We start from the raw sequence: 26,137 nt of genomic DNA, 5'->3' as shown, positions 1-26,137 counted from the left end.
TTGAAGTGAGATACTTTGGAGACCATATGATACCAACGGTTACATCATAGCAATGCGAGTGATAAGTCAAAGGTGAAGGCAAAAAACTGTGGCTGGTTATAGATGCTTTAAAACTTTTCTTCCCCTTCATTCACTTTTTGACCTTTTAGGAAACATCACCTCTGTACACCTCATGGGAGAGACTATCCAGGAGCTAAAGATGTAGATGAATGTAATGCAGGAGTAGAAAACAGAACAGAGAAGCAAAGGAAAAAAAAAAAAAAAAAAAAAAAAAAAAAAAAAACATTAGAGTCTGCTGAAGGAGGTCACACAAAAATTCCTGGGTTTTAGCAGGAAGGGAAAAAAATAAATAAATAAAGATAAAATAAAATAAAATATGATCCTCTGAAAATGACAGTTTAATATAGTGGAAAAAAATGAAGCAGTGATTCTCTTCTGGAGACCTTAGAAATGAAAGCAAGCAAACAATCAAGGAGATAAGAATGATATTTCCTATCAAGGAGAGAGGTCAGATATTTTAGTGAAGAAAAAGAGGGAATGAGGATGACAGAGGATGCAGGAAAGGGGAAAAAAAATGCACAATTATAAGAGGACAGGATGGAAGGACAGAGTAGACACATTCCAACACCAAGGAAAGACAAGGCTGAGCCTTCAATAAGTGAACACTTGATAACACAACACAACAAGTTAGGCTACTCATCAGAAGAAAGGTTACAATATACAGGCCTGATGCTGCAGGGAGAAACCCTCTGACTGTACTTTCTGCCAGAAAAACAAAAGCACTAGACTTGTGCTAGAACATACTGAAACGAAGTACTGAACTTCATTGTAGGCACAGACAATTTGGATCCACAGAGAATAAAGGCAAAAGGTATTAGAAATAAACAGGGAACAAAAGTAGCATTATACACTGATTGTCCTACCATTTAAACATTCTTTGGAGATTTTTCTTGATTAATACTTAAATAAAGAGGCTACTGTGGCCAAGACTGCTAAGACAAGCTTTCAGAATTAGGGGAAGCACATGCAATTTCTATGTGTGGTTTTAATTAACTGGAAGAGGAAAACTGGGAAACAGAACTATAGCAACATAGAAAGAAATACAAAAGTGTAAAAGTGTAATTGCAAGAAAACAGAAAAGGCCTTTGTCTAGATTGATGACCAGGTAGGATTAATTTAGCAAGCATGCCTAGACAAAGCATGATCTGCATTGGAAAGACAACATAAAGCTAAAATAGTCATAGCATGATGATGATATTGAGAAATACAAAAACAGACTTTTGGTAAAGCATTCTGAAAAGCATTCTTTGAATTCCACTTAAAGTGATTCTGTAATTTCTGAAAAGGGCGATTAAATATACTGGAAGTTGAACTAAAGGTTGCTGATGGCCATGATAAATTTGGATTCTGAGAAAGACCTTACTAATTTTAGATAAATATTACAGGACAGTGTTATTTATGAGAGAATTTAGCAGCTCATAGTTTGGGTAGTAAATACCACTAATTACCTTTTTCCGGCTGTGATAATTAGCAGATTATTTATCCAGTACTGACTGAACCAAGAAGAAATAATGCTACTATAGTCTTGTTTTGGTGAATAATTGCAGCATTATAGAAAAAAAAAAATCTTAGTATATAACAATTGAACTAGTTATTAAATAGCAAGAAGCTATTAAAGAAAATGTAAATAACATTTGAGACTAGAAATTAAAGAATTTTGGAATATCTCCATGTCAGAGGTGTAAAATCTACCAGAAATTTATAAAGGAAAAAATAGTACATTTCTAGGGCAGTACAGTGCACCTCAGGATTTACAGGATATTCAGAATAAGTAAAGACCATACATAATGCCTGGACATAATACAAGTCCACATAGTGGTGGACTTGGTAGTGTTAATTGATGAACTTGATGATCTTTATGATCTTTTCCAAACAAAATGATTCTCTAATTAAATTAAAGTAATGGAAAGGATAAGAATGGCACATGTAGGGGCAAAACGTAAGGTGAGAAAAGATTTTAAAGAATAATAAAGCATATAAAGCAGGAAAAAGATGTGAGGTAAATAACATTGACATTTAAGATATTCAAGGAATGGACAAAAATATTTCAGTACTGTAACATCGGTTTTGCATAAATAAGATGATATAGGCAGGATAGCTAACAAGAATGTAGGAGCCTGTAAATTGTTACTTCTGTAATGAAAAATTTTGGTATTGCCAATTGCTCAGAAATTCAAATTTCTAATTCAAACAAAAGACTTTACCATTGAACAGTACCAGCAATTAAATTTAATCAGTTTTTCTATTAATGACTGCCATTGATGGTTAAAGTTAGCCCTTTTAATACGCTCAAGGCTTTGGGGTAAGACCTTTTCTATCCCAAACTAATGAAAAGATGGCAAAAAATATTTTTAACAAGAAAAAATATTTCTACATTTTTGCAAAAAATGTATCTTTATCAGCACACTTACAAAAGCACAATGACAATATACTGTAAGCTTCAAATCAAATCAAGAAGAAAGAGTAATTAAAGAGGTAGATGTAAGAGTAGTCAGGCATGGGAACAGGTTGCCCCGGGAAGTAGTGGAGTCACCATTTGTGGGGGTGTTCAAGGAAAGGTTGGATCTGGTGGACATGAAAGGTGGACATGGTTCCTTGGGTGATGATTGGACCAGGTGATCTTGAAGGTCTCTTTCAACCTTAATGATTATATGATTCTATGATTCTACTCTAAATAGAAAATTCTATACAATATAGAATAAATAAATAAATGAATAAATAAGATTTTTGTGAAACATAGATGATGCATTAATTTGAAAAAAATAATTTACTTGATAAAGGCTAGCAGATTTCAGATTTTGGATTTCAATACAAGCATACATATGGAGTGAAATAGTTCTTTAACTAGGCTGAAGAAGACACAAAATGATACAAAAACGGTAGAGTATGAAACCGGATAAGAAGCAATGATAGACAAAGGTACTTGAAAGGAAAATACTGTGCTGGAAAGCTACTGACATTTCTTAAAGATCAGTCTTAGATCATATATAATGTATATATATAATGTATATTCATAATGCTAACAGAAGAGCATGGTTAATATAATGCTGTTACTATAACTTTGTGATATACTGTCAAAACAGAAAGAGATCTGAACAATACGGAGCTAAATGTGAATTAGAGAACACAAGTAAAAGAAACACAAATGACATGCAAATGTATGCAACAAGCATAGTAACAAGCCTTTCCAACAAAATGGGGTCCTAATGGTTGGAACCTGTACTAAAGAAAGGCACATATGCTTTAATTCATATCTGGGCACAATTCTGATAAAACTATCACAACATTTTGCTAAAATCTTATTCTTGTTCTTGTTGCTTACTCTCAACTAAGAAGTCAGGATAGTGAAACTAGAGAGCTTCTTTTGCTTGTCCAAGTGAAAAAGGCAGAGTCGGGATGCTGTCTTGAATTTGGGGAAAAATATTAGGCATAGTGAAGAGCTTTGAAACATAAAGGACAATAATGGTACATCCTTTTTAGCAACCTAAATATCCCAGGCATTCTTTATGCCTGAAGCCAACTGACCAAAAAGGGTTCACAACATACTTGAACACTGCCACCCCCAGGACAACATGCCTGCATTTAAATACCTCCCAGGAACCATCCCTAGGTGGGCATACTTTCTAGACGGCCAGAGTTAATACTTCAGAGTTAATTGGCCAGAGTTAATACTTCAGCACTGACCATGCGAACAACTTACCACTACAGAAAAATGTATGTCCGTGCTCAAGCTGGTGCCTTTCTCTGTCTCCGGTTAGCTTAAGAGTATAGATGTAGCCTATCAGCACAGGAATAAATAGGAATTATAAAATATGTAGTAAAGAAATTGGTGAAAATATACAAGTACATAGAAATAGGTTTCTGGGAGAAAGAGGGAACACAACTGGTTTCAGGATGAATTAGGTCTTATATAAAGGTGTTTTTAACATGGTTGCCACATCGGGAGACAAATAATTCATTCACTTAGTTTCAGTACCTTTCTCCATCAGAAATTATCTTCATAAAAATTAAAGTTTTATAATTTCGATAAATAGTGAATATTACTAAAAACTTCTAGATATGAAAAAGAGAGACCTGAGCAGTACCAGATAAAGCCTGAACACTCTGAGTCTTGCTGTGCTTTCTAAAAACCTCCTGAGGGACCCCAGATGCACTTCTGTAATACATACAAGATGCAATGATACTGCACAAAGTTTTGTTCTTGCTTTGTACGGATTTGCACTAATTCACTAAGCCAATAGAGAACCAATCTTCTCAGTTATCTGAAAGACAAATGGCCATATAACAGCCCTTGCAGTTTTGTTCCTTCATAACTTGAATGAGTTTTGCATCAGGCCAGATAGTGGTTGATATGACGTTGAACAAGACATTGCAGACTGAAGGATTGTTCTTGTTAGGTCCAACTCCCTTTGCTATTCATACTAATCCCTTATTTAAATACATAAATAAATTACCCTTTCCTTTTCATTTAGAAGAAAGAATATGTAATTACACTTTTTTAAATACTCCACTTCTCTGATTAAAATCTTACACTCATGAACCAAAGTCCTGTAGATCATTTCACAGTTAAAGCTGAGCTCCTTGGAGTTTAGGTGAACCTGAATATTAATAAATTGTCATATTAGCTGTAAACTACAGTGGATTATTTCCTGCTTCTGCCACCTGATCCATCTGGATTAGATCCTCTAAAAATTCAGCTAGAGCTGTCTTCACTGATTTTTTAAAGAATGAAGTCAAACCCTGATATGTAAGAGTTTATTAAGCATTCATTTGTTTAATGCCACTGGCTCCCTTGAGAAGTTAGATGTACAAGTAATGCTATAGGTATATCCCTTCTTTATGGGCTGTGGACATTCTACTGCATGATAAAGCCAGGCTTTATCATGGAGAAAGGAAAGCCTTGAAGGAATGGGTTTCAGAAGCTTTGCCTGACAAGTAGGAATACTTCTACACTAGTAAACAAAGGAGGGCCTGGACAGAGCTCAGCACTGCAGGCCTGATCACTGCTTCATTGCTAGCTCATTTCCTGGGCCTTGTGGTTTGTCCCTCCTTTAAAGTCTTCTGCAAATACATTGGTCAGAGAGAAGCTGGACACAGAAAGGACATGAGAAAAAGTGAGAAGTCCAGGGGTCTGTCCATGGAATGATTAGTTCATTTGATTTTTGGTGTTCTGGAAATCAGCTGTTTAAACTCAAGTTTAAACAGCTTGGGCTTGTGTTTCCTCTTCTGATGACATCTTTTTCCCTTTGTAGCACAAGATGCTGGATGCACTGTTACCCTGCAGGCAACCATGCCATCATAGATGGTGGAGTCCCCCAGACATGGAAACACATCCATCAATATGAGGGGTGGAGCTGAGCATAACATCTCTTAGCTTTTCTCAGGAATGAAAATTGGAGATGCCTTGATTTGGAAGATCCTGTGGCTGTTTCAAGCAAGATAGCAAATAATTCCTCTTTCTTTACCTACAGGATAACACAAGAGGGCCTCTTCCTTGTCATTTTCCTTTTGATAGATCTCTTTTGTGGTGTTTTGTTGTTGTTTTGTTCTATTTTTCCACAGAAGGGAATCAACTCAGTCACAGATCCTTGGAAGACTTAAAGCCTTAACTATGTGGAACTGCCTGGGCTAATAATGCAATTACACAGGCCAGCGCTCGTAGCTTAAAATGAGAGCTCAGATTCTGAATTTAGGGAAGTGTGTAAAAATCTTTCTTGGAGTCAAAATGAAAAGCAAATATATATTATGTGATTGGACAAGGAGTCCAACAGAGGCTTTATTCCATAAAAGGTTTAAAACAGAATTAACTGTAATTACATTTAATAAAGAGTTCCTTGGACTTGTTTAAGTTAGATCACATGAAAATATTTAAGGATGAATATTTCAGAAAAAATAGACCAGTTTCTGGTGGGAAACAGAGAAAACAAAAGGAGAGCTGGTAACTAATTCTTTTTCTCCTATCTGCCAGTATCAAAATTCAGGATTCCTTCTTTGAATGTCAGATCTTTGCAATCAGTGTAATTCTTTGTTCTGCTTTATTATGGTCATCCCAAAGCCCTGCAGATTGAACATGTTTCTTTACAGTATGACTATGGCACACGGAAAGACAATGTTTCGTGGATACTTCACACAGCCTTCTGAGAAGTTACCACATTGCATCTTTAATTTAACTAGGAAGTATTACAAGGACCATTAAAGATGTTTGCTTTTTTTTTTTTTTTTTTTTTGTTTCTCTCAACATGATCTCAGGAAGATACCAATAGATTAACAAATAGATTTAGCATGATGACAACATATTAAGAACAGAATATGATTACAACATCAGTGACCATTATGGAAAACCTAATGAACCTCTCAAACTTATCATTAGTTTTAGACACACAGAATAAAGCATGACATTGGACTGAACCACAGAATGTATCACATCACCAGAAATTATATGGTCCTCATCCTATCTGAATCCATAAAAAAACGTTATTTCATCTCCATAAACTTTCAGACAGTCATAATAACTTATTCACAAATGTTAGAATATAGTGAATAATTTCTGGATATGTAAGAAATACATTTTCTTCACATTAAAAACAAAAACAAACAAACAAACAAAACTATTTCTACTCCATTTGTCGAAAACAATTTCAAAAAATATCAGGAAATGCCCTGTGTTTCTATTCTAAACAATACATAAACCACCCCTAGTGGTTTATGAAGAGGAAATGAAGTTATGAAGTTATGAAGAGGAAATGGTTTCTACATTTATAGAAAATGTAAAAGCTGCCAACCAACATTTTGTGTACATCACAAATTATTTATCCCACTGCAATCTTTTCTGACAACAAGGTAATTGCTTCAATAATACAAAAGCTAGAAAATAGCTTTTGCCACACAAATCTTAGTAGTACATAAAATAGAATGCAGGGCGTAACTGAGGAACAGAAAATCATATTATGAGAAATATACTTCTTCATAGCACAATTCTTTCAGTATTGAATTCAGAGGATCATTTTACTTATTATTTTTTGATTGTTTTTTTGTTATTACTATTATTCTTTTTTTTTACCTGAAAAGTTCCATGTAAATTAGTAATTCTCATTGTTGGAGAATACCATTTTGCATCACAGAAGAAATGCTTCTTTTCTCTAAATGTAAATAAAGAAGGAGATGAAAAAGAGCTGCAAACATTAAAAATCTGACATCAAAAAAGATGAAAAATCTGTACAAGCCATGTCAGAGAAAAGGTATAGGGCAGCAATGGCAGGACAACCCCTGCAACATGATCAGAGAAAAGAGGGTAGCTAATGAGTCAAAACTGATATTAGACATCTTAGTAAAGCAGTTTGATCACTGGAAAAGTGTGTAATTTTAACTCAGGCTGTTCCATAAGGAAATTCCTTTCCTGTAACACTGTTAAATGAACCCCCAAAACACATTTTTTAGAAAGTTCTTTGATGTGCCTCCCCATAACAAAAAAGCCAGGACCTCTGCCTGCCCTTCAAGAGTAGATTAATGCATTAGAAATATAACGAGAAACATTAGGCCAAGGAATAAATTGCAGGCTCTGCTACTGCAGGAGAAAGTGAATCCATCTTTTTGCTGAGCAAGTAAGCTACACCAGAATGGTGTAGCTAGATAAATGAAGTTACTGTGCGCTTTGCTGTCTGTGTTCAAGCTTTGTCTCTACATCTTATCTTAAGCAATTTTTCAGTAATATTTAGGCAATAAAGTGGAGAATTCAAAATATTTTCTTCACTCAGGTCTTGGTTTGATATGTGGCATTTTTTGGATCCTCCATTCCCAGTGCACTAAATGCGGATATATATTTATGCTATGGTCCAACGACCTACCTTGCCATATCCTCTCTACATTTTCCCTAGTAACTTTCCAATCATTGAAGGAAGTTGGACCTCTATATCTTCACTGATATAGAAAGGTTCACTGATATCAAAATACAAATTAAAACATGCCTGTGGCAACACTATTGGGCAGCCCTAACCCTGTGCACCCTGGCCATTCCCCAGCTGCATCCAAGGATGCCCACCTCAGTGGGAGGGCAGCCCTGGGCTATAGGTCCTCTGGTCTGGTCTCCATCAGGAGACTAGGACTGCAGAGTGCCCGATGAGATACAAATACAGTCATAGGACCAGCAGTAACAATACAGGTAATGAGAGGTACATATCTAGGTCTTAACACCTTCTTTAGAAAAGCATGCATCTTAGGTCTAAATTGTAATTGCTTCACCGCTGAGAGTAATGCCCCAAACAATGGTGCTTGTGACTTCAAGGACATGATAACACAGCTTTTAAAAGATCTTTTACTTAACATTTCACTGCAGCTCTGGGTATTGCTTCTTTCTTGATATAGCCCCAGAGCAGGATTGACTGAGCACCCTAGTTAGGTATCATTCATTCTGAGCTGACAAAAAGGCACTAAAAAGCCAGGAAGAGAATGAACGCTCCATTTACTTCTGAAGTTAAGATGATCAAGGGGTATGAAAGGTGTATGTGGGGTGGGGGGAAGGAGGGAGAGGGAGGGAGAGTCATTTACTAATATAAAAGATCTTAAAAAAAAAATTTATAAGAGATTCTGTCACAGTTTGCTGTGCCCATCATCAGTGATAAGATATTGATATATCATGACACAAATAAAGGAGTACAACAATAATAATCTCTTCATCTTTTTCAGTTTTTCATGTTCCCTATAAGTGTCATACCTTCTTGTGAGTATTAAGGTAGAATAAAGGAAGTAAATGACAGTTTCAGATGGAGTGTTTTTGATAAATACAAGTTGTTACAGTGGAGGTTTATTGTTTCAATTTTTCTTAATACAGAACCCACTGCTGCTCCTATTGATGTCAAAGCTACGAGTTTGTCTGTATCAGAGATTCTTGTTGCGTGGAAACATATTAAAGAAAGTCTAGGAAGACCACAGGGATTTGAGGTATGAACACAGAATATAATAATGAGAAGTCTTGTTGCTTTTGCTAGCATTGCGTTCTGTTAAAATGTGAAGTAGTGAAACTTCAATAGAAATTATACTCATTTTAGCATACATACAACCAGCTGTAGAACAACGGTCAGAGCTGTAGCACTGGCACATCTTTTATTTATTAGTGCTTGAAAACTGTTCAACACCACTTCTTATACCATCTTTTTGACACTTCAAAAAGAACTGAAAGAACTGCAAGTGACCTAGCATGCCTCTTTCACAGGCTGGGGAAGATTAGGTATTGATTCGAATATCGAAGTGACCAGTTCAAACTTGTTATTTACTGAGAAAACCAACATACAGAAAAGAAACAGCCTCTTCCACCCATGTGCTCTCATCCAGCAGTGTCTGGGGAACATCTGCTGGGCAGCCTATAAAAGGTCGGATGTCAGGAAAGGAAGCAGTAGCAGCACTGTCCACAGACAAAGCCCTGCTTAGAGACAGCCCTTCATGAGCAGGGACGTGGAACCAGCACAGGAAATGGACCTTCTTGCACTTTTAGATCCAGTTGTAGCATCAAATCCAGTTTAAGATCCAAACCTCCAGGGAATAAACCTATCTTTTGGGGACAGCACAACCCATCCTGACCTTGAGGTTCAGACTGTGCTGCTGCTCAAGTTATAACTTAGCTAGACTCAATTTACTGATTTGGCATTTCAGGTTATTTGACCCATTATTTTGAGAGTGCATGCTCTTTCCTGCCTGTCTGCAGTAACAAAGAGGGGAAACAGGTATATCTGAGGCGGATACCAATGCTACGAATACCTGAAGACAAATAAGATGAATCCAAAAATAAGTTACAGGATAGAAATCAATATAAGTAATATCAGTGATTAATATTATTAATATCAAAGAATATGCATCTTGAATATTTTCTTGTATAAATTGCCAGTACTTCATATAGCACCCGAAACTCAACTCCTGTAAAGATTTATTTTTTTTTTTTTAAGTTGAAGAAAATTATATTTACCTCCAGAAAGCCCTTAAAAATTATTATCAAGAAAAACTCTGAGCTATAATTTTTTACACCCTTCATGTGCTCTTGTTATTAATGATTGGTAAAAGCAAGATAGATCCATTATTGACTAAGATTCATCTCTGACTTATGTTCAAAAGTTAATGATGTTCCCTGTTCAAAGGTTCTGTAGAAGAATAACTTAAGGCTTCTGAGGCTTTTATGCTTTAACATGGCCCTCATTTCAACAGATTAGCCAAGTACCTTCTTAATTTGATTTCCTTGATCCAGATTAGGCATGAATTCAAATTCAAGCAATTCAAATAGAATATTTTAAAATAAGGCATGCCCTTGAGTTTTCTTTAGTAATAAGGACTTATCTCTTGCATCTTCTACCATGACTCTTTGAGTCCTCTTCCTGTAAGCCATGATCCAAATGCTTAGATCACCCCAGGACTAGATCGCCCCAGGACTATTATATTTAGTTCTCATAAAACTTCTTTGGCGCAGTGTTATAGTGCCAGCCTCATCCACCTGAGATCTGCACTAATAAAAACAGACTCCTGGCAGCAAAGCCCATGCTCACCCACAGCCTCCTCTGCAGTCTGCTCTGTTCAGACTTCAGTTTTAACATTTGTGTCCTGTGACCTACTAGCACACAATGTCTCCTCAGCAGCATGTCCAGGCAAGTGCTGGGGTCTGGCAGCCATCACCAATGGCCTTTGGGAGGAAAAGCAGGTGCTCCACCAGAGCCACCACACTCTCCAGCACAGCCTTTGGCTGGACAGCTATGTCCAGGACGGCATATTTACCCCACATTTTAGACACAGTTAGTTTACTTTTTCTTCTACCTGATTCGCTGTAGCTTCTTGGTACTTAGCTACTCCTGTATTGCTCCCTAGTGCAGTCTGTGCAGGTTGTCACCACAGAACCCTCTCACTCATCTGGGTCTCTCACTTCTCTGAGTCTCCTTCTCATACACATCTCCATGCTGAACTCTGCAACCTCTCTGTCAGTTCTCTCTCATTGTACTTTAGCCTGACTGTTCCCTTACGTTAAACATATTTTTACCCCTTTGCACATGGCTCACTTCAAGCAGCAAAACTGATACCTAACAATTTACCTTTAAGACTGTTATATAAAAAAGAGAACAAAATTATATCCAATAGAGATGATATCCACCTTGGAAATGTTGTCCCTCTCCACACTAAAGTGTTCCACTTGCTACTAACCTCAGTCTTCAATTTCCAGGCCAGTCTTTTATCCTCTGAAATAACTTATTCACTGTACTGTCTTTTTCTCTTCAAAAAGATATGTTTGTTTGTGTTTTGTTTTTTTTTTTTTTTTTTTGTTACTCCCTCTCACACATCTTGATGTCTTTTAAATTGCACCTACAATTTCACTCTTATTCTCATTCCATCAATCACATCGATTCTCAAAATGTTCTATTAGCTTTGTCTTACATCATTTTAAAATAAAAACACAGATTTTCTTTTTCAAGTGAAAATGATTTCTCTAGAAATTTATTCTTTCATAACTTGAATGTATTTTGTTTTTTCCTACGTGCCACAAAGCAGTTCTCTTAGCTTTACAGATGCATCCTAATATTAGATGTCTGTGACAAACCGTGGACTCTTCATACCAGAAGTGGTCTTCCTGTCCTGGAAAGCACTTAGACCTGCAGACCACAGCATACTCTGATGCCAACTGTACCACTCAATTGCTGCTTCTCTCATGGACTTCTTAGGAATTAATTTGGAAATTATTATTGATATAGCAGTCATTAACATTGAACTTTATTAATAATTTGGCTCCTCACTGTACTGTACACCAATTTTAAGAATCTAACATGAATATTACAGAGTAAATATTTCAAGGAAAGGATCTGCAGTGGACAGAACACAAAAATGAAACTAAAAATATGTTGCTGCTCCTTTCTACTTATCTCCATGAGGGAATTAGAGTCTTCTTCAGAGGCTGTTGCTTTTATTTGCAGGATTTTTTTAAAATTTTCCCTCTTTGTTCGTTTAGCCAGAATTTCCTTGCTCACTTTCTGACAGAGGAATATTTAAGGGAGTAGTGTTTGCTCTTTTTTGTCCTCATACCCAGAAAGAAAAAAAAAAAAAATATGATCAGAGCAACCCTTACTCAATAAACAGAAGAATAAATGTTACTCCCCTGTATGATACAGCAAGACAGAATGAAATCCTAGGATGATAGTGCTTGATTGTTCAGTTCTGTTCTGTTTTGGGGAAGGATAGCCTCAAAAAGGATATAATAACTGAAAGGATCAGTTAGTCAGTACATTAGACTAGCCACTTAGGAATTCTAAGTCCACACTATAAGTCTAATTTTGCTAGACTCACAGCATCTCTTTAAACCATTCCCTCAGTGCAAAATTCATCCTGTACAGTGGGACACTGGGATCCTGTACAGTGGGACACCCTAAAAAAAAAAAAAAAAATCTTTTTTTTTTTTTTTGCTTCTATAAACACTAATTTAATCTAAAAGTTGATTTTGAAATTTTTGTCATATGTAGTACAGTGTAGAACACAGTCTGTAGTGTTCCATTAATCCATAAATAGCAAGCAATGAATGTACAAAACTCCAGTGACTTTGGAAAAAAAAAAAACAAAAAGAATTAATTCTCTTTTCTTAACAATTATCTTCCAGTGTAGAATTGTTGTGGACCACAGGTAAAATGTTCAATTCAAATGTTGCTGAGCCTTATGCAAAACAATCTGATTTGCCATTCTATTTTCCTGTTTCAATTTTTATTCTGCCGGTGGTCACCACATCTGTGACAACCACCTACCCGCTCATCAAATCTCCTGGCCTTTAGCAACAGTATTATGGAAGGGGGGGGAGTGTTTCCTAGCATTTGAATGCTTGGGCTCTAAGCAACAAAAGTGACAGAATATTTACTACATACAGACAAGTTCACAGTGACCCAGTTTCACTCCAGCCCTCTTTGTACTTTGTACTAAGGAGTAATGAAAGGCAAAGTAACTTGTCCAATTGCACATTGTCATCCCTGAAAGGCAGTGTTAACTGTTATGTCACATGAGTTTTATGCAAGGTTTGCTGTACTCATTTGCATCTTCCAAAGCACATATTATTCCAGACTTTGGTAAAGATTTGTCAGCTGTCCACCTGACCTTACTAAATACATGTATGTGCCAGCTACACTTGGATAAAGTAGAAGTAGCTTGAAAACTTTGTCAGAATGGTAGAAAAATATAGTGTGTAGTTAATACTTATTGTTTAGAATCCATAACCTGAAGGTTATAAAATCTATTTAAGCCTTAGGCAATATTTTCTTTGTCACTCACTGTGGGTAGGGAAAGAAAAGGGAAAGAATTACTAGCTGGAAGAACAGATATTTTTTATTTTCTTCGTTCTTTTCCAGCTAATACTTAAGTATAGATCACAAAGCTCACGTCTTTACCTTTGGAATTCCCCTGAGAGGTAGGAGCTTGACTAAAATAATCAATAGATAAACTTGAAACCAAAATGTATAAAGAAAATAAAAGAAAAAAAGAAATAGAAAGAAAGAAAATCTTGAACATCATTTTCCAAGAGGATTATTTCATATAACATGTTTACATCATATTTTCTTTTCAAAGAGAAATATCCAGGGTTTTTTTTTGTTTTATTTTGTTTTTGATTGTTTGTTTGTTTGTTTTGTTGTTGTTTTTGTTGTTCCTTAGGTGTTATTTGTCTGTTTTTACAATGAAACAGAAAATTGCATGTACGTGGCACTGAAATCTTTTTCTAAATTTACTGAAGTATTTCTCAAGGTTATTTAGAAAGGATACATCAGTGATTCTACCAGAGGCTAGTAAAGCAAGACAGAAAAAAAGAGGAATTAGAGTTTCGTCAGACTGAATATTGATTTATCAGACTTTGCTTTCTGAATGAATGAATTTTCCCAAACATGCAATAAACAAACAAATACTTTTAAACATTAGTCAATTTAGCATTCAAAGTTACTCATATGCAGATTCAAACCAAACTAAAATCCTGAAGACTATAAACATTTGTAACAGCAGTCCTTAATGTATGGATCATACTCCAGATTTCTCATGAGGGTCTCAACAGAGACATGTTCTTTATTAATGTCTGTAGAAAATACTTTTCTACAAGACTGCTTGTTTTCTATTACCAAACATCAGAAACCTAAAAAGTATTGCTGTTTTCATAGGCAAATATGACTAGATATTTGATAATACCCCTTGAGGTTGAGGTACGATATTGGTCTTCATCCTATGTATATGCAGGAACATGTGGGAGAAGAGAATACCTGAAAAAAAAGAAAAGAAGGATGCCAGCTACTCCAGAGAAGACCCTAGAACCTAGGAGTAATGAACAGTGTTTTCTTTCTCCTTTTCAGTCAGCAAACATTTAGGTGAGAGGGAAGCAACTGAGATTGACTGAACTTTTTGCAGGAACTCATCATCTTGTTCTGAAGGACAATCACATCAATATTTTGAAGTGATACAAAAAAAACAGCAATAGATGATACAAAAGCATTACTTCTGTCCTAAGTGCTTGGTTCTACCATTGTTTTTGTGCTGGTGCTAACATTTACATTGCACAGTGTGCAAGTTGAAGGAGCTAATAGGTTTGCTGCTAATGATAATAAAAAGGTTTTATGCAATGTGGCTTTTTTTCTTCTTTTTTTCTTTTTTTTTTTTTCATTTTTTTCCCCAGGGCTATCAGCAGTTCTTTCAGTTCACTTTTATTTCCTTCTCCCTTAGCACTTTCTGTATTCTGAGATTTCTTCAAGTTCATTTTCAGTTACAGCGGTACTGTTGGAGTTGATAGTCAGAGAGACCAAAAAAGTTTGTGTGTCTTGTCCAGCCTGCAACAAACACTCCTATTCATCTTACCTACTTCAGGTTGTTATTTGAAATGCCTAATTTGGAGCTTAAATTCTCTGGTCAACAGAAGAAGTATCTAGACAGTAACTCCTTGCTAAATTTAGAGAAGATGGCCTGCAGTTAGGTTAAATGAATTTACAACAAAATGGTATTATGCTTACCTTAGAAACCAATTGGGGAAAAAATGTAATATTATTTTAGATACCTTTAAACCTAAAACTTTAAGGAAGTTGTCTGCAAGTATTACAGGTTCAAAAATTGGAAGATAAAAGTATTTTTAATACGTTAATTTACTTTTAAGGATTGTTTAATCAATTATCAGGACAAAGCAGAAGACTCTGTGTTCCTGCATCTTCTCTAGTCAGTTGTTTAATCATTATTGTTTTCTCTCCAGCATGAAGAGCTGGGTTTCTGGGAACCAGACATAAACATTTTCTAATCTTTTTATACATGCTAAACAACATAAAGTACAGCAAAATTTTAAAACCTTACAAACAATAATGTATTAAACAGACCAAATGTTTTCTTTTTCCCCTTTTTTTCTTTATTTATTTTAAACAGTCTAATCTTTTGTGATTTATGCTTTATGTTATATCAATATTCAAATGTAGCATTAATGGAAATTTATTCTAAGAGTGGTAAATCACCTTTCACAGGTACAAATTCAGGCTGCAGAAAATAACAAGGTTTTTTTGTTTGTTTTAATGCACATATAGGTATAAATAAACAAACCTTCTGTTTTATGAAACATGCATCACTTTTAAAGATCAGCAGTATCTTCACCTCTGTATAAATCAACATAAACTGCCTTGCCTTAGCCAGCCTTAGTCAACTATCATTAAGGTTTTTGTTTTGTTTTGTTTTGTTTGTAATCACTTTTTCCTTTAGTTCTTTTAGCCATCAACAAATGGATGCATACATGAAGAGTTAAAGAGAGAAGCATATTTTGTGATCAAAGTCCAAACTCACCTGGCAAAACTTTAAGGAGAATTTTAAAAGCAGGGACCAAACATTTAAGGCTTTGAAGTAAGGAAGAAACTGAAATAGAAGCATTGCCAAATTGCATTTCATGCTTTTGCTCATTAATACAATATAATCATTCTCCAAAGAAAACCCCTTTGCCAAGGGGCAATGCTTTTGTCATGTAGTGCTTCTGAAGTAGCTATTTTTGCAGACTTAACATATCAAAACACAATTAGTTTTAATGCCATATAAGCAGTGCTAGAGAGCGTCAATATTTGGAAATCATGTTTTAACAACAACAACAACAAAAGCTTCAATGCAAAACCTGGGGGCTCTCTACTGTCTTGTACATTACATTCACTTGGGATATGAGGCCCTGTGAATAAGTTACCACAAGAGCTACTGAGATGCTTCTAATTTTGGCTTTCTTAGAATAAGGATTTCACTACTTCAGTTACATTTCCACACCTGCCACTGTCCACCTGTGTAAACTTGGGCAAGTCACTTTTCCTTTCTGACCATTTCTCTGTTGGATCCTCAGCAGAACTGATTAACTGGATGTTAGGGTCTCCAGGACATACTCCCTCTCACTATCCATTCATATACTGATTAATGCTATGTCACTCTCAACCTGCAGTGTCAAGTTTGTAAATACGTATTAAAAGTAAAATTGATTAATCCAACTGCCTAGCAGTTAGAGGTTCATGCCTACCATGTGAATGAATGATTGTTTATTCTTTTTTCCCTCCAAGAAAGATGTTACTACAGATACCAACAGTATTAGTCAAGCATTCAGATAGTGAAATACTTCAGTGAATCATATTTAAAGAACTTGTAAATACAGCTAAAATTGCTATCTGATCTGTAACTCAGCTAAGAATTAATACAAAAGGTACATGACATTGACAACTAAAGGAGTTAAAGGATTTTTAGTTGGCTCAGATACACCCTCCATCAAAGGTAACAGAGCTACTTTACTCAAATGAAGATATGAATTCAAATGTACAAATTTGCAGCCAGATCTTTCTACATATATATATATTTTTAATGACAGACCTATAAAAGGCCAACATTGTACTCATTGGTCTTATTTTCCTATGAATCCCTTCGTGTTTTGAGTTCACCATTTTTTTTGGTATACTTTCTCAAGAGTCCTGTATTGTCCATGACCTTTTTCTCAGAGGAAAAGTTACCCAGATATAACATGAATAACTTATTACGAAGTAACCAACTTCATCGAAAAGGTCAAAATGTGGAATAAATGCAAGTAGATCTCATAATGAAAAACAGTAAGCTGAATGCAGCTGTTTCAATGGGATATTAGTGACATCTTCCGTTAGGGAGAGTAGTGCGATATGAGAATTACTTTTCTTGAGTAGGTCACCTAGAAACATTAGTGAGAGAGAGTACTGCTTTTTTTTTTCTTGCCTTTTTTTTTTTTTCCCCCAGTTATGACCTGAAAACATCTGTTGTCTGCAGAAAGAAACTAGTCAAATTCTTAGCTCAGCACTATAACCTCTTTTCATGTAATATATTTTATGATAAATTCAGCACAGATACAAGAAATATGGACTAAGAAACACCAAATATTATTTAGGTTTGCTATGTCTGAAAAGAAAGGGCAGACACATACTATCAAAATTACTTTCACAGGAAACTTGTTTATATCCAAGAACTAAAACAGAATTCACTTCCTTCTTTTTCCTCAGACAAGATTTTTCAGATCAACGCAACATCTCAGCAGTTATTCTGTCATTTCCTATTCATTGCACTGATAAGAAACATTATGTCTCTGAGCAGTACAGGGCCAGAAAGTGAATATTACTCATGCCACTTTTTAACTGATGTGGTCAGATCTTTCCAGGTGAAGGTAGATATTTCTGGTCACCTACAAGTGGCTGAGCTCACCTTGAATTCTCTGAAATACTTTTGACTTCCTGCCAGAACTCATCCCCTATTTATTGGTCTTACAAGTCACATCTTTTCATGCCAGTACACAGCAATTAGATATTCTTTAGGTAATACTATGATATTCCGATTCTCACTATTTTGCAGGATTGAGTATTTTTTGGATCTGAGGTTAGACTACAGTTCCCATGTGTTTTATCAGGGTCTGATGATCACACAACAGGCAAGACTGGCAAAGAAACCTACCACAGGATAGCTTGTAAAGGTAGAGCTTCCAAAACACCTATATTAATCCTTCCTTTTATCACTCATTTGCAGGTTGGTTACTGGAAGGACATGGAGCAGGAAGAAGCAGCAGAAAAGGTCAAAACTGAGGGAAATGAATCATCTGTCCTCCTGACAGGGTTAGAAGGAAATACATTATATCACCTAACTGTGAGGGCATACAATGCTGCTGGGTATGGACCACCTAGCACAACTGTGCGTGTAACAACCAAGAAATCACGTAAGTGATCTCAGTAACTTTGCTCAAAATGAGAAGTCAAGAAGCAAATTCTGCCCTCTTTGATGTCCCTTTAATAAGATCATACAGTAATTAGGAATTACATATAGTTTTGATTCATGGCTTTGCTTTGATGCATACATGTGAATTCTTATTATTTTGCATTCATAATAAAGATTATTTTCCCAGAAAGTAACACCTTTTTGACAAATAAAATTGAGATAAAACCATTCAAGTTCATAAATTCTGTAAAGTCTATATGTTGGGTTGCATCAACTCACCACAATCTATTAAAGGAGCATCAACTCACCACAACCAAAATCTATTAAAGGATAATTCTGGTGGGGAAAAAAAAAATTTCTACTTAGAGTTGGAAGCCTGCTAACACACGTAGTTGTAAATTTATTAAAAGATTTACATACTTTTGATTTTAAAGGTGATTTTAAAGGAAGTATCTACAAATATATTTATGTACATGCTGTTATTTTTATTTTTTTTCCCAGCTCCCAGTCAAGCACCAAGTAATATTATGTGGATACAGGATGGCTCTCAAGTTTCTCTTGGGTGGGAGCCAGTTAGACCTCTAGCTAATGAATCTGATGTAATGGGATACAAGGTCAGTGACTTCCCTTCACACACCTTACTCTCTTCTAAACAACTACTCCTCTTTCCTCTTTGCTTTTTTTCTCTTTGTTGTTTTCCTTTGTTAAGTATGCTGTAATATAATCTTATCTGCAATAAGATTTCACTATAAAATGCAATAAATAAAAATGAAATGTGCAAATATTTTTTGTGTTGTGACTTTCAGCTAGTTATTATAGACTGAGTTTAGCTCAATCTGAGGGGATCAGTTCATCATATAAGGCTGAGAAGTGGCTATTAATAAGGCCAGCCTGCAATGAAATTCCTACTAACACTTCAATTTGACTGTGTTTACAGTAAGATTTAAAGAAATGATGAATAATGACACATCTTACAGTGACTTTAAAATTAATATTTTCATGGAGCAGAAAAACACATATACTTAGGTTTGTTTGTTTGTTTTAATTATGTTGGTGATTTTCAACAATCGATGATGGTAATATCTAGCATTTAAAGTTTTGAAGTTCTAAAAAGCAAAATCCAGATTAACTCTTAAAAAAAAAATCATAAAAAGCAGTGGAATTCACCTAAATCTTTTAAATCAAAATAATGTTTTATGTATTCTTAGTGAGGTTTATATGGGTATCTTGAAGCGTATATAAGATCGTTTCTCTCTAGACTATGATCTCTCTGATACAACAGAAAATATCACCAAGGACATGAAAATTGATTCAAAATAAGCCAGAAACTGCTTTAAACTTCATCAGGATCATTGAGATTCTGAAAAAACATGGAGTGACTACTTTGGTTTTTTACACCTCTCAGACCTTTTCAATTTTGTCTGGGAACAGAAACTCTTATGCAGGAATACCAAACAGACAGCAATGTACATGCTTGTATTCCTTCCACTTGGCATAAGCATGTACAGCAGATGCAGGGTTATATCTGAGCTATTCACTGTTATTTAGCCAGCTAAAGTAAACACAGTTAAGGACTTTATTTAAGGCATTTTCATTATGTTTGAAGCTGGATTCAAACATAATGAAACATGGACCCAACATGCTTTTCAAAGAATGTTTGTCACTTGGAAAATAATAATAATAATAATAATAATAAAATAAAATAAATAAAATAAAATAAAATAAAATAAAATAAAATAAAATAAAATAAAATAAAATAAAATAAAATAAAATAAAATAAAATAAAATAAAATAAAATAAAATAAAATAAAATAAAATAAAAAAGTGTAACACCTAATGATGGAGAGGGCAAATCCTATATCATTGCTTGGATCCTATTCAATGTCTTTTCACATTCATTAATTGCCAATATACTTTGCTGCTACTGTTTTGGGAGGGGGGGAGGAGGGGAATAGGGAAGGGAGATGTAAAAGCGGGTGACTGTTCAAATGTCACATCCAGAAATTGTCACATACAGAAGTCCTTAATGAAAGTATGAAACAACTGTTTCAGTGGCTGTGTTATCTACACAAAATGTCTGGAACGTATCTTGCATGGTCACTATGACCACCATCTACTTTTTTGACCATAGGTATTATTTAGGCAAGAAGGACAGAGCAACAGTCAAGTTATAGAAACACAGAAAACTTCTGCAGTGGTACTTCTTCCTGATGTTGGTGTCTACATTATTGAGGTCTGTGCGGTCAGTGAAGGAGGTGATGGGACCACTAGTCCCCAGATCAGAGTTCCATCTTTTGTAGGTAAGGCTACACTTACATGTGGAAGAGTGGCAATTACAGCAATGTGCAAAAATTATTAACTCTATTACTCTCTATCTGAAATAAAATAAAATAAAAAAAAATAGTTCTCACATTTCTTTATTAGACAAAATCATTAACTGAAACATTTAGTTCCTATGTTGTAACATAGATATCTAATGCCATTTGAGATTCTCAAGAGTATCTGATGCATCTGTATGGGGCTAATGAAAAAATCACAGGATTCAGGATTTACAGGAAACCCAGAACTGGTATGATCTAGAACTTAAAGGACACACACATCACTCTGGACCACCAGCTGGAGGTGTAACATCTAATACACCTAAAACAGCATCAGGTATCTGCATTTAGGTAGCTGAATCCTGTGTGTGTGCCCATGTTAGAATAAGCTGTGTTTTTCTTAGGTTCCGCTGACTTGATTAGATAAGACTATTACAGTATTAATTTAATCACGCAGTAACTGATGACGCCTAGCTTCTATTTCCTCAGTTAAAGCAATATGTTAAAAGAATTTCAAGTAACAATGTTACACAGTTAAGAAAGAGATCTAAGGATTAGTGGGAAAGATAAAAATAATTATATTATCTGTTGCCAAAGAAAACAAGGTATATAAATTCTAATTTTTTAATAACACCTTAAAAATGTACTAAACATTGCTTGTCCATATGGAGTACTGTACAAAAAGTATAGGCTTGAAACTTCAATCTACACCTAAAATTTCTACTCTAACTAAGGCACTGTGCTATGATATAAAACGCCACTAGACTATAGGGCAAAAGACCTGGACAAACATCAAGATAAAGGATTAGATTTCACTCTTTCTTCCAGAAAGAACATTTATGATTATGCACTTTCTGCAGCCTAATACTTCATGAGGATTAAAGCATAAAACTTACCTATCCTTTTGGAATTTCCTATTTTTTTACAGACTGAATATGAGGATTCAGAATGTGAGTTTCTGTAGATATCATCATAAAATCCCCAATATCTTTATGTCTGTGTAGGGATCCTAACCTGGGATTGCAGTTCTCTCAAGCTAATGCCTTCCCAAAATTAGGCTTTTGCTGAGCATTAAAGGATAACATTTTTAGCCAAAATTTAGTACCTAAATGTTCTCAGAATTGTTTGCATTGTTTCTTCTTTAGTTATTTCACTTTTTATTTCAGGAGGGAAAGTAACGAGTGCTCAAACCACCTTACATGTGTTCTCTACTTCCTCGTCCTCTGTAACATTGCTTTTGGCACTGATGGTTCCTTCAACTTCATGGTGAAGACTGAAGACTTCATTGTTGTTATTTGTTTGCTTTAGCTTGATGACACCAAGGAATGGAGTTTTATGTCCATGGATTAACAGGAAAGCCAAGCTAATGCTTAAAGACCCATAGAAATACCTGTGGTGCACTTAGAAGAATGTTGAAGAGAGTCAAAAATTCATCAGGTTTTTTTTTTTCTCTTCAGTTTTTGTAAAAATCCTCTGGGGAGGGGACTCTTCTTGGCCCAAAAATATGCAGATTGTATGTAATAAACTTTTGTAAGCAAATGTAATTTCTGTCAAATGTACTTTACTTTTTTAATATGTTCAATTTTGGTAACCCCAGACATGTATCATTAGGTGTTTAAACAGTGGTGTCTAGTACAGTACATCTGTTTGGTTAAAAAATAAATAAATAAACTTTTTTAACTAGAGAACAAAGTTTGACATAGCTTTGTCTAAGATTTCTTGCATCCCATGCAGCTGGCTGTTCCTATTGACAAGACAGCAAGACAGAAAAAAATATAATTAAAATATGTATCCCATTGCAAGAGTACAGAGAAATTATTCTTAAAATATATAATATATAATAAATTAGAAAAAGAAAATCATCAATAAAATACTAGACAGCACACTTTAAAAGTGACAAAATGGAGGAGAAAAGAAGACATATATTTTATTTCTAGGTAACCTGATCATAATTAAACACAAAATTTAAAGGAAATAAATACCATTGTTTTTCATTAAATGTTACATGATTTAATGTCAAATGATTCAAATATTTACTTTCAATAGGAAATAAAAAGTCTATTCCTAATGCATATGACAATGAAATTTCCACTGGGCATTTAAACATGATATAGAGAAGGTATGCAAGAAGATAAACCTACTTTTTCCAAGCACTTCTCAGTTGTAATCTTTTTTTTTCCACTGGGTCCATTTTTAAGTAAGATTCTATACTTCGTATAATTGGAAAGCCAGTTAAAGCATATATGAGAGTATATAACAGAAGGAACATTAACAATTTTTGAAACGTAGTCATTCACACATACAGACTTCTGTAGGATAGGTTTTGGAGAATAGTGTGTCTGAAAAATGGTTGGATAATGAGCATCATTCCAATTATTTAGTTACCTGGATCTATTTCTATAGCTCACTAGATAGATTTATTCTTATAGGGACTGTACGCTATCAGTTGTAATCCCTGCTTTTTGCTGTACCAAACAAATTTTCACTCAATATACAATCTGGACAACTTTTCTAAATTTGAAGATGTTTCCATATATTGGCACCTGAATCAAAATGATCTCCATTGTATATGCTGTGTGTGTTTGTACAGTTATGGAGTGTGTGGTGTTATGAAGGATGGTGTTTTACTACCATGTGTCTAGGTATTGTGCCTAGGATAAACACTCCTTGTCTGGGAAAAATCAAGTAAAAAGAGTTCAAGAGACAAGTCCTAATGGCATAGTTCTTCTAGTTGTCCATCCTTCTAAAAGTTTTGATGCAAATCTGTTTTGGTTCATGTGTTCACTTAATTAATGATATTATTTTGCCAGCTCACTAGCGAATAATACTTTGTATTTGGATAGTATGCTCTAATGGTGTCCTTTCTTAGCACTTTTAAAATAGTAGGCAAGAAAGCACAATGCTTGGTAGGTAAAAAGCTGACTGATGACTTAATTTGTTTTGAATATTTTACCAGTTGAATTTTTCAGAGATGAATCAACTCAAACCTTTATTATTTTATTCAGGAGAGGTTCGGATTGAATATTAGGAAAAGGTTCTTCACTTGGTGGAACAGGCTACCTGGGGAAGTAGTCACAGCAGCAAACCTGCTGGAGTTCAAGAAGCATTTCGACAATGTTTGCAGACATATGGTCTAATTTTGGTGTGGTCCAGTGTGGAGACATGAGTTGGACTTTATGATCCTTGTGAATACATTCCAACTCAGAATATTCTGATTCTATCATTCTATGATTCTATGATTCCATCATTAAGATTAAAAGAAAATATATATACATATGAAAAAAGTAGGTTTTAAATGTACTTAGTCACCATGTTGCTAGCAAAACAATGACAGGATAATGAGCTGAACCCTGACTGTTGTGTAGTTACAAACAGGAGACCTGTCTGTATCTCTGCTTGTGAAAAAGCTTCTGAGATAAAAGAAAGGAAGGGGAAATATACTTTGCTGATAGAACAAATTCAAAGAAATAACTGCCTGTTTTATTTTGCAAAACAACAGCATTGCTATAAACCATCATTTTTCAAAAGGTTAAAGTGAACAAGAATAAAGTGATGAACCAAAAAGTAAAATGGCTATTTTATAAACTAGCTAAGCATAATTTCCTCTATTTTTTTATACTTGCCAATGCAGTTTATTTCAAAGTATTCAAAAAGGGTACTGTTGGAAGTTTGGCTAAACAACTTTCTGAATACAATAAATGACTATGCTTTTTTAAGAATGAACAAAGAAGAATGAAAGTCTGATAAGGAGATAGAGCTGCATATAATTATATCTCAATCTCTAGTATAAAGATACAGATAGAAATGATGAACATAACATCATGTAACGTAGTTGTAATGCAGGGACAAAAAGGGGTATGTTTTATATTCAACATGAACAGAAAATGTATTTTGCATCTAAATATATTAATAAACAAGTTTTAAATGTTTAAGTACCTATGTATTACATATTTGTTACTTTGTAGAAGAGGATGTTTCCTTATCATGACATATTATTTTTTAGTTTCATTGAAGAACTCTTTCCTTTTTTATGTAAAAGATTGTAATAGTGCAGTCTAGAGTCACTTAGGAGGCTGTATTTTTGTATAATACCACAGTACTTGTTTGGAAGAAAATAATTTGAAAGAAACTTTGTTTTGCAGACCAAAAGAAAGATTCTGTCATGGCCCATATCAAAATGTTAGATATATTGTATACAATCTGTATATATACTATATATAATGGTATATACTATGTGGAAGACACAGTAATATAATAGTTCCTGTGTACTGTTCTTGTAACATTAGATCTTTTTAATAAATAATTCTCTTTTTATTGACTTTTATCTTATCTCCTGTCAGCTCCTGAACTGTATTCATGGAAGACAGGGTGACAGAAACATTTCGGATTCCAACAGCAGCAACCTTTTAATTACATGATTTTCAGTAAGAAAATGATGAATCTGAAATAGTGAATGTGGACAATTTTTGCATCTTTCTAATTTCAGATGTATTTCAGATTCCCTGGACAGATATTACTTTCATAATTAAATAACTGAAAGCCACAAAGAAGGCTAGAACTCTTAACATGAAACTAACAAACTGCAAAATATGTCTGTGAATTAGTTTCAGAAATAAAAGCTTTCTGGAATTTTTAAAGATCATGAAAAGATGTGCTTTATAAGGAAGCCACCGGGAAATTCCATTGTATAATGAAGCAGTTTATTGGAATGCTCTGGCATGTGTAGTATTCTTTCAAGTGTCATCAATGGCCAAGCAAACACAAAAGCACAGCATGACCATTTCATGTTCTTTTGAAAAGTGTAGTTGTTTTGTCTTATACTTGAAATATTTTGTGTGAAAAATCACAGGAAAAAAAGCTTTCAAAAATATGCATACCCTGTTGGGGGAAAAATGTAATAATGGATGTCCTAATTATAGCAAATATTTTTTTTGATAGTTTCATTTTATTTTTTAATAATCCCCTATTGCTTCTTTATGTAATGTATACCTATAGGGGTAAATGACATTGCAACACAGTAAGAAGTCAAAAAGCCCATTTTGGAAATAAAAATAGATTGCCACAGTCTCCATTAGAACTGAGACTTCAATTTCAAAATTGGTATCGCTTAAATAGCATAGTATATCAGGACTGCCATTAAATTATTTAAGAATGTCATAGAAAAGTGTAATGACCTGTTTTTGCTGACAAGGAGAACTGTGCGTATTGAAAATCCATATCCTATCAGAACTTCTACCAAACCGCAATCCACTCTTGTCTTTTTATGGCCATCATCCCATTTCCTCTGAAGACAAAAGACATTTTCCTTCTTAATTACTTCCTATGTTCTGAAGTAAAACAATGTCAATGACAAGACAAAATGAACAGCCTTTTATTATAATAAGTTAGTTGGCTTTAGGATATTACAAACAGCCTCCCTAAGCTTGCCTACAAACAGGTTGCTTCTAAAAAAAAAAAAAAAGAGAGAGAAAAAAAACAGGCCTGGGTTTGCTCTGTTTTTTCTTTCAATTCCAGTAAAGACAGACCTCAGCATAAATTTTACTTTTGTTATGGCACAATTT

At 34.7% G+C, this 26,137-nt stretch overlaps 1 protein-coding gene across 4 annotated transcripts in view; it reads left to right on the top strand.

Annotated features, from left to right (window-relative positions):
• CNTN5 (contactin 5) overlaps nucleotides 1-24,508 on the top strand; it is a 698,727-nt gene extending 674,219 nt beyond the window's left edge. For all 4 annotated transcript variants that reach the window (XM_038176391.2, XM_072032765.1, XM_072032763.1 and 1 more), the window contains 5 exons: nucleotides 8,888-8,997; nucleotides 18,073-18,259; nucleotides 18,760-18,872; nucleotides 20,390-20,558; nucleotides 21,743-24,508. In XM_038176391.2, coding sequence (XP_038032319.2) covers nucleotides 8,888-8,997; nucleotides 18,073-18,259; nucleotides 18,760-18,872; nucleotides 20,390-20,558; nucleotides 21,743-21,846 — 683 coding nt within the window. In that variant the 3' untranslated portion in view covers nucleotides 21,847-24,508. The remainder of the gene's footprint in view (nucleotides 1-8,887; nucleotides 8,998-18,072; nucleotides 18,260-18,759; nucleotides 18,873-20,389; nucleotides 20,559-21,742) is intronic.
• Nucleotides 24,509-26,137: the final 1,629 nt, after the last annotated feature.

The sequence above is a fragment of the Anas platyrhynchos genome, chromosome 1 (assembly GCF_047663525.1).
Source record: "Anas platyrhynchos isolate ZD024472 breed Pekin duck chromosome 1, IASCAAS_PekinDuck_T2T, whole genome shotgun sequence".
Taxonomy (NCBI): Eukaryota; Metazoa; Chordata; class Aves; order Anseriformes; family Anatidae; genus Anas; species Anas platyrhynchos.
This window is presented reverse-complemented; position numbering and strand designations above follow the sequence as displayed.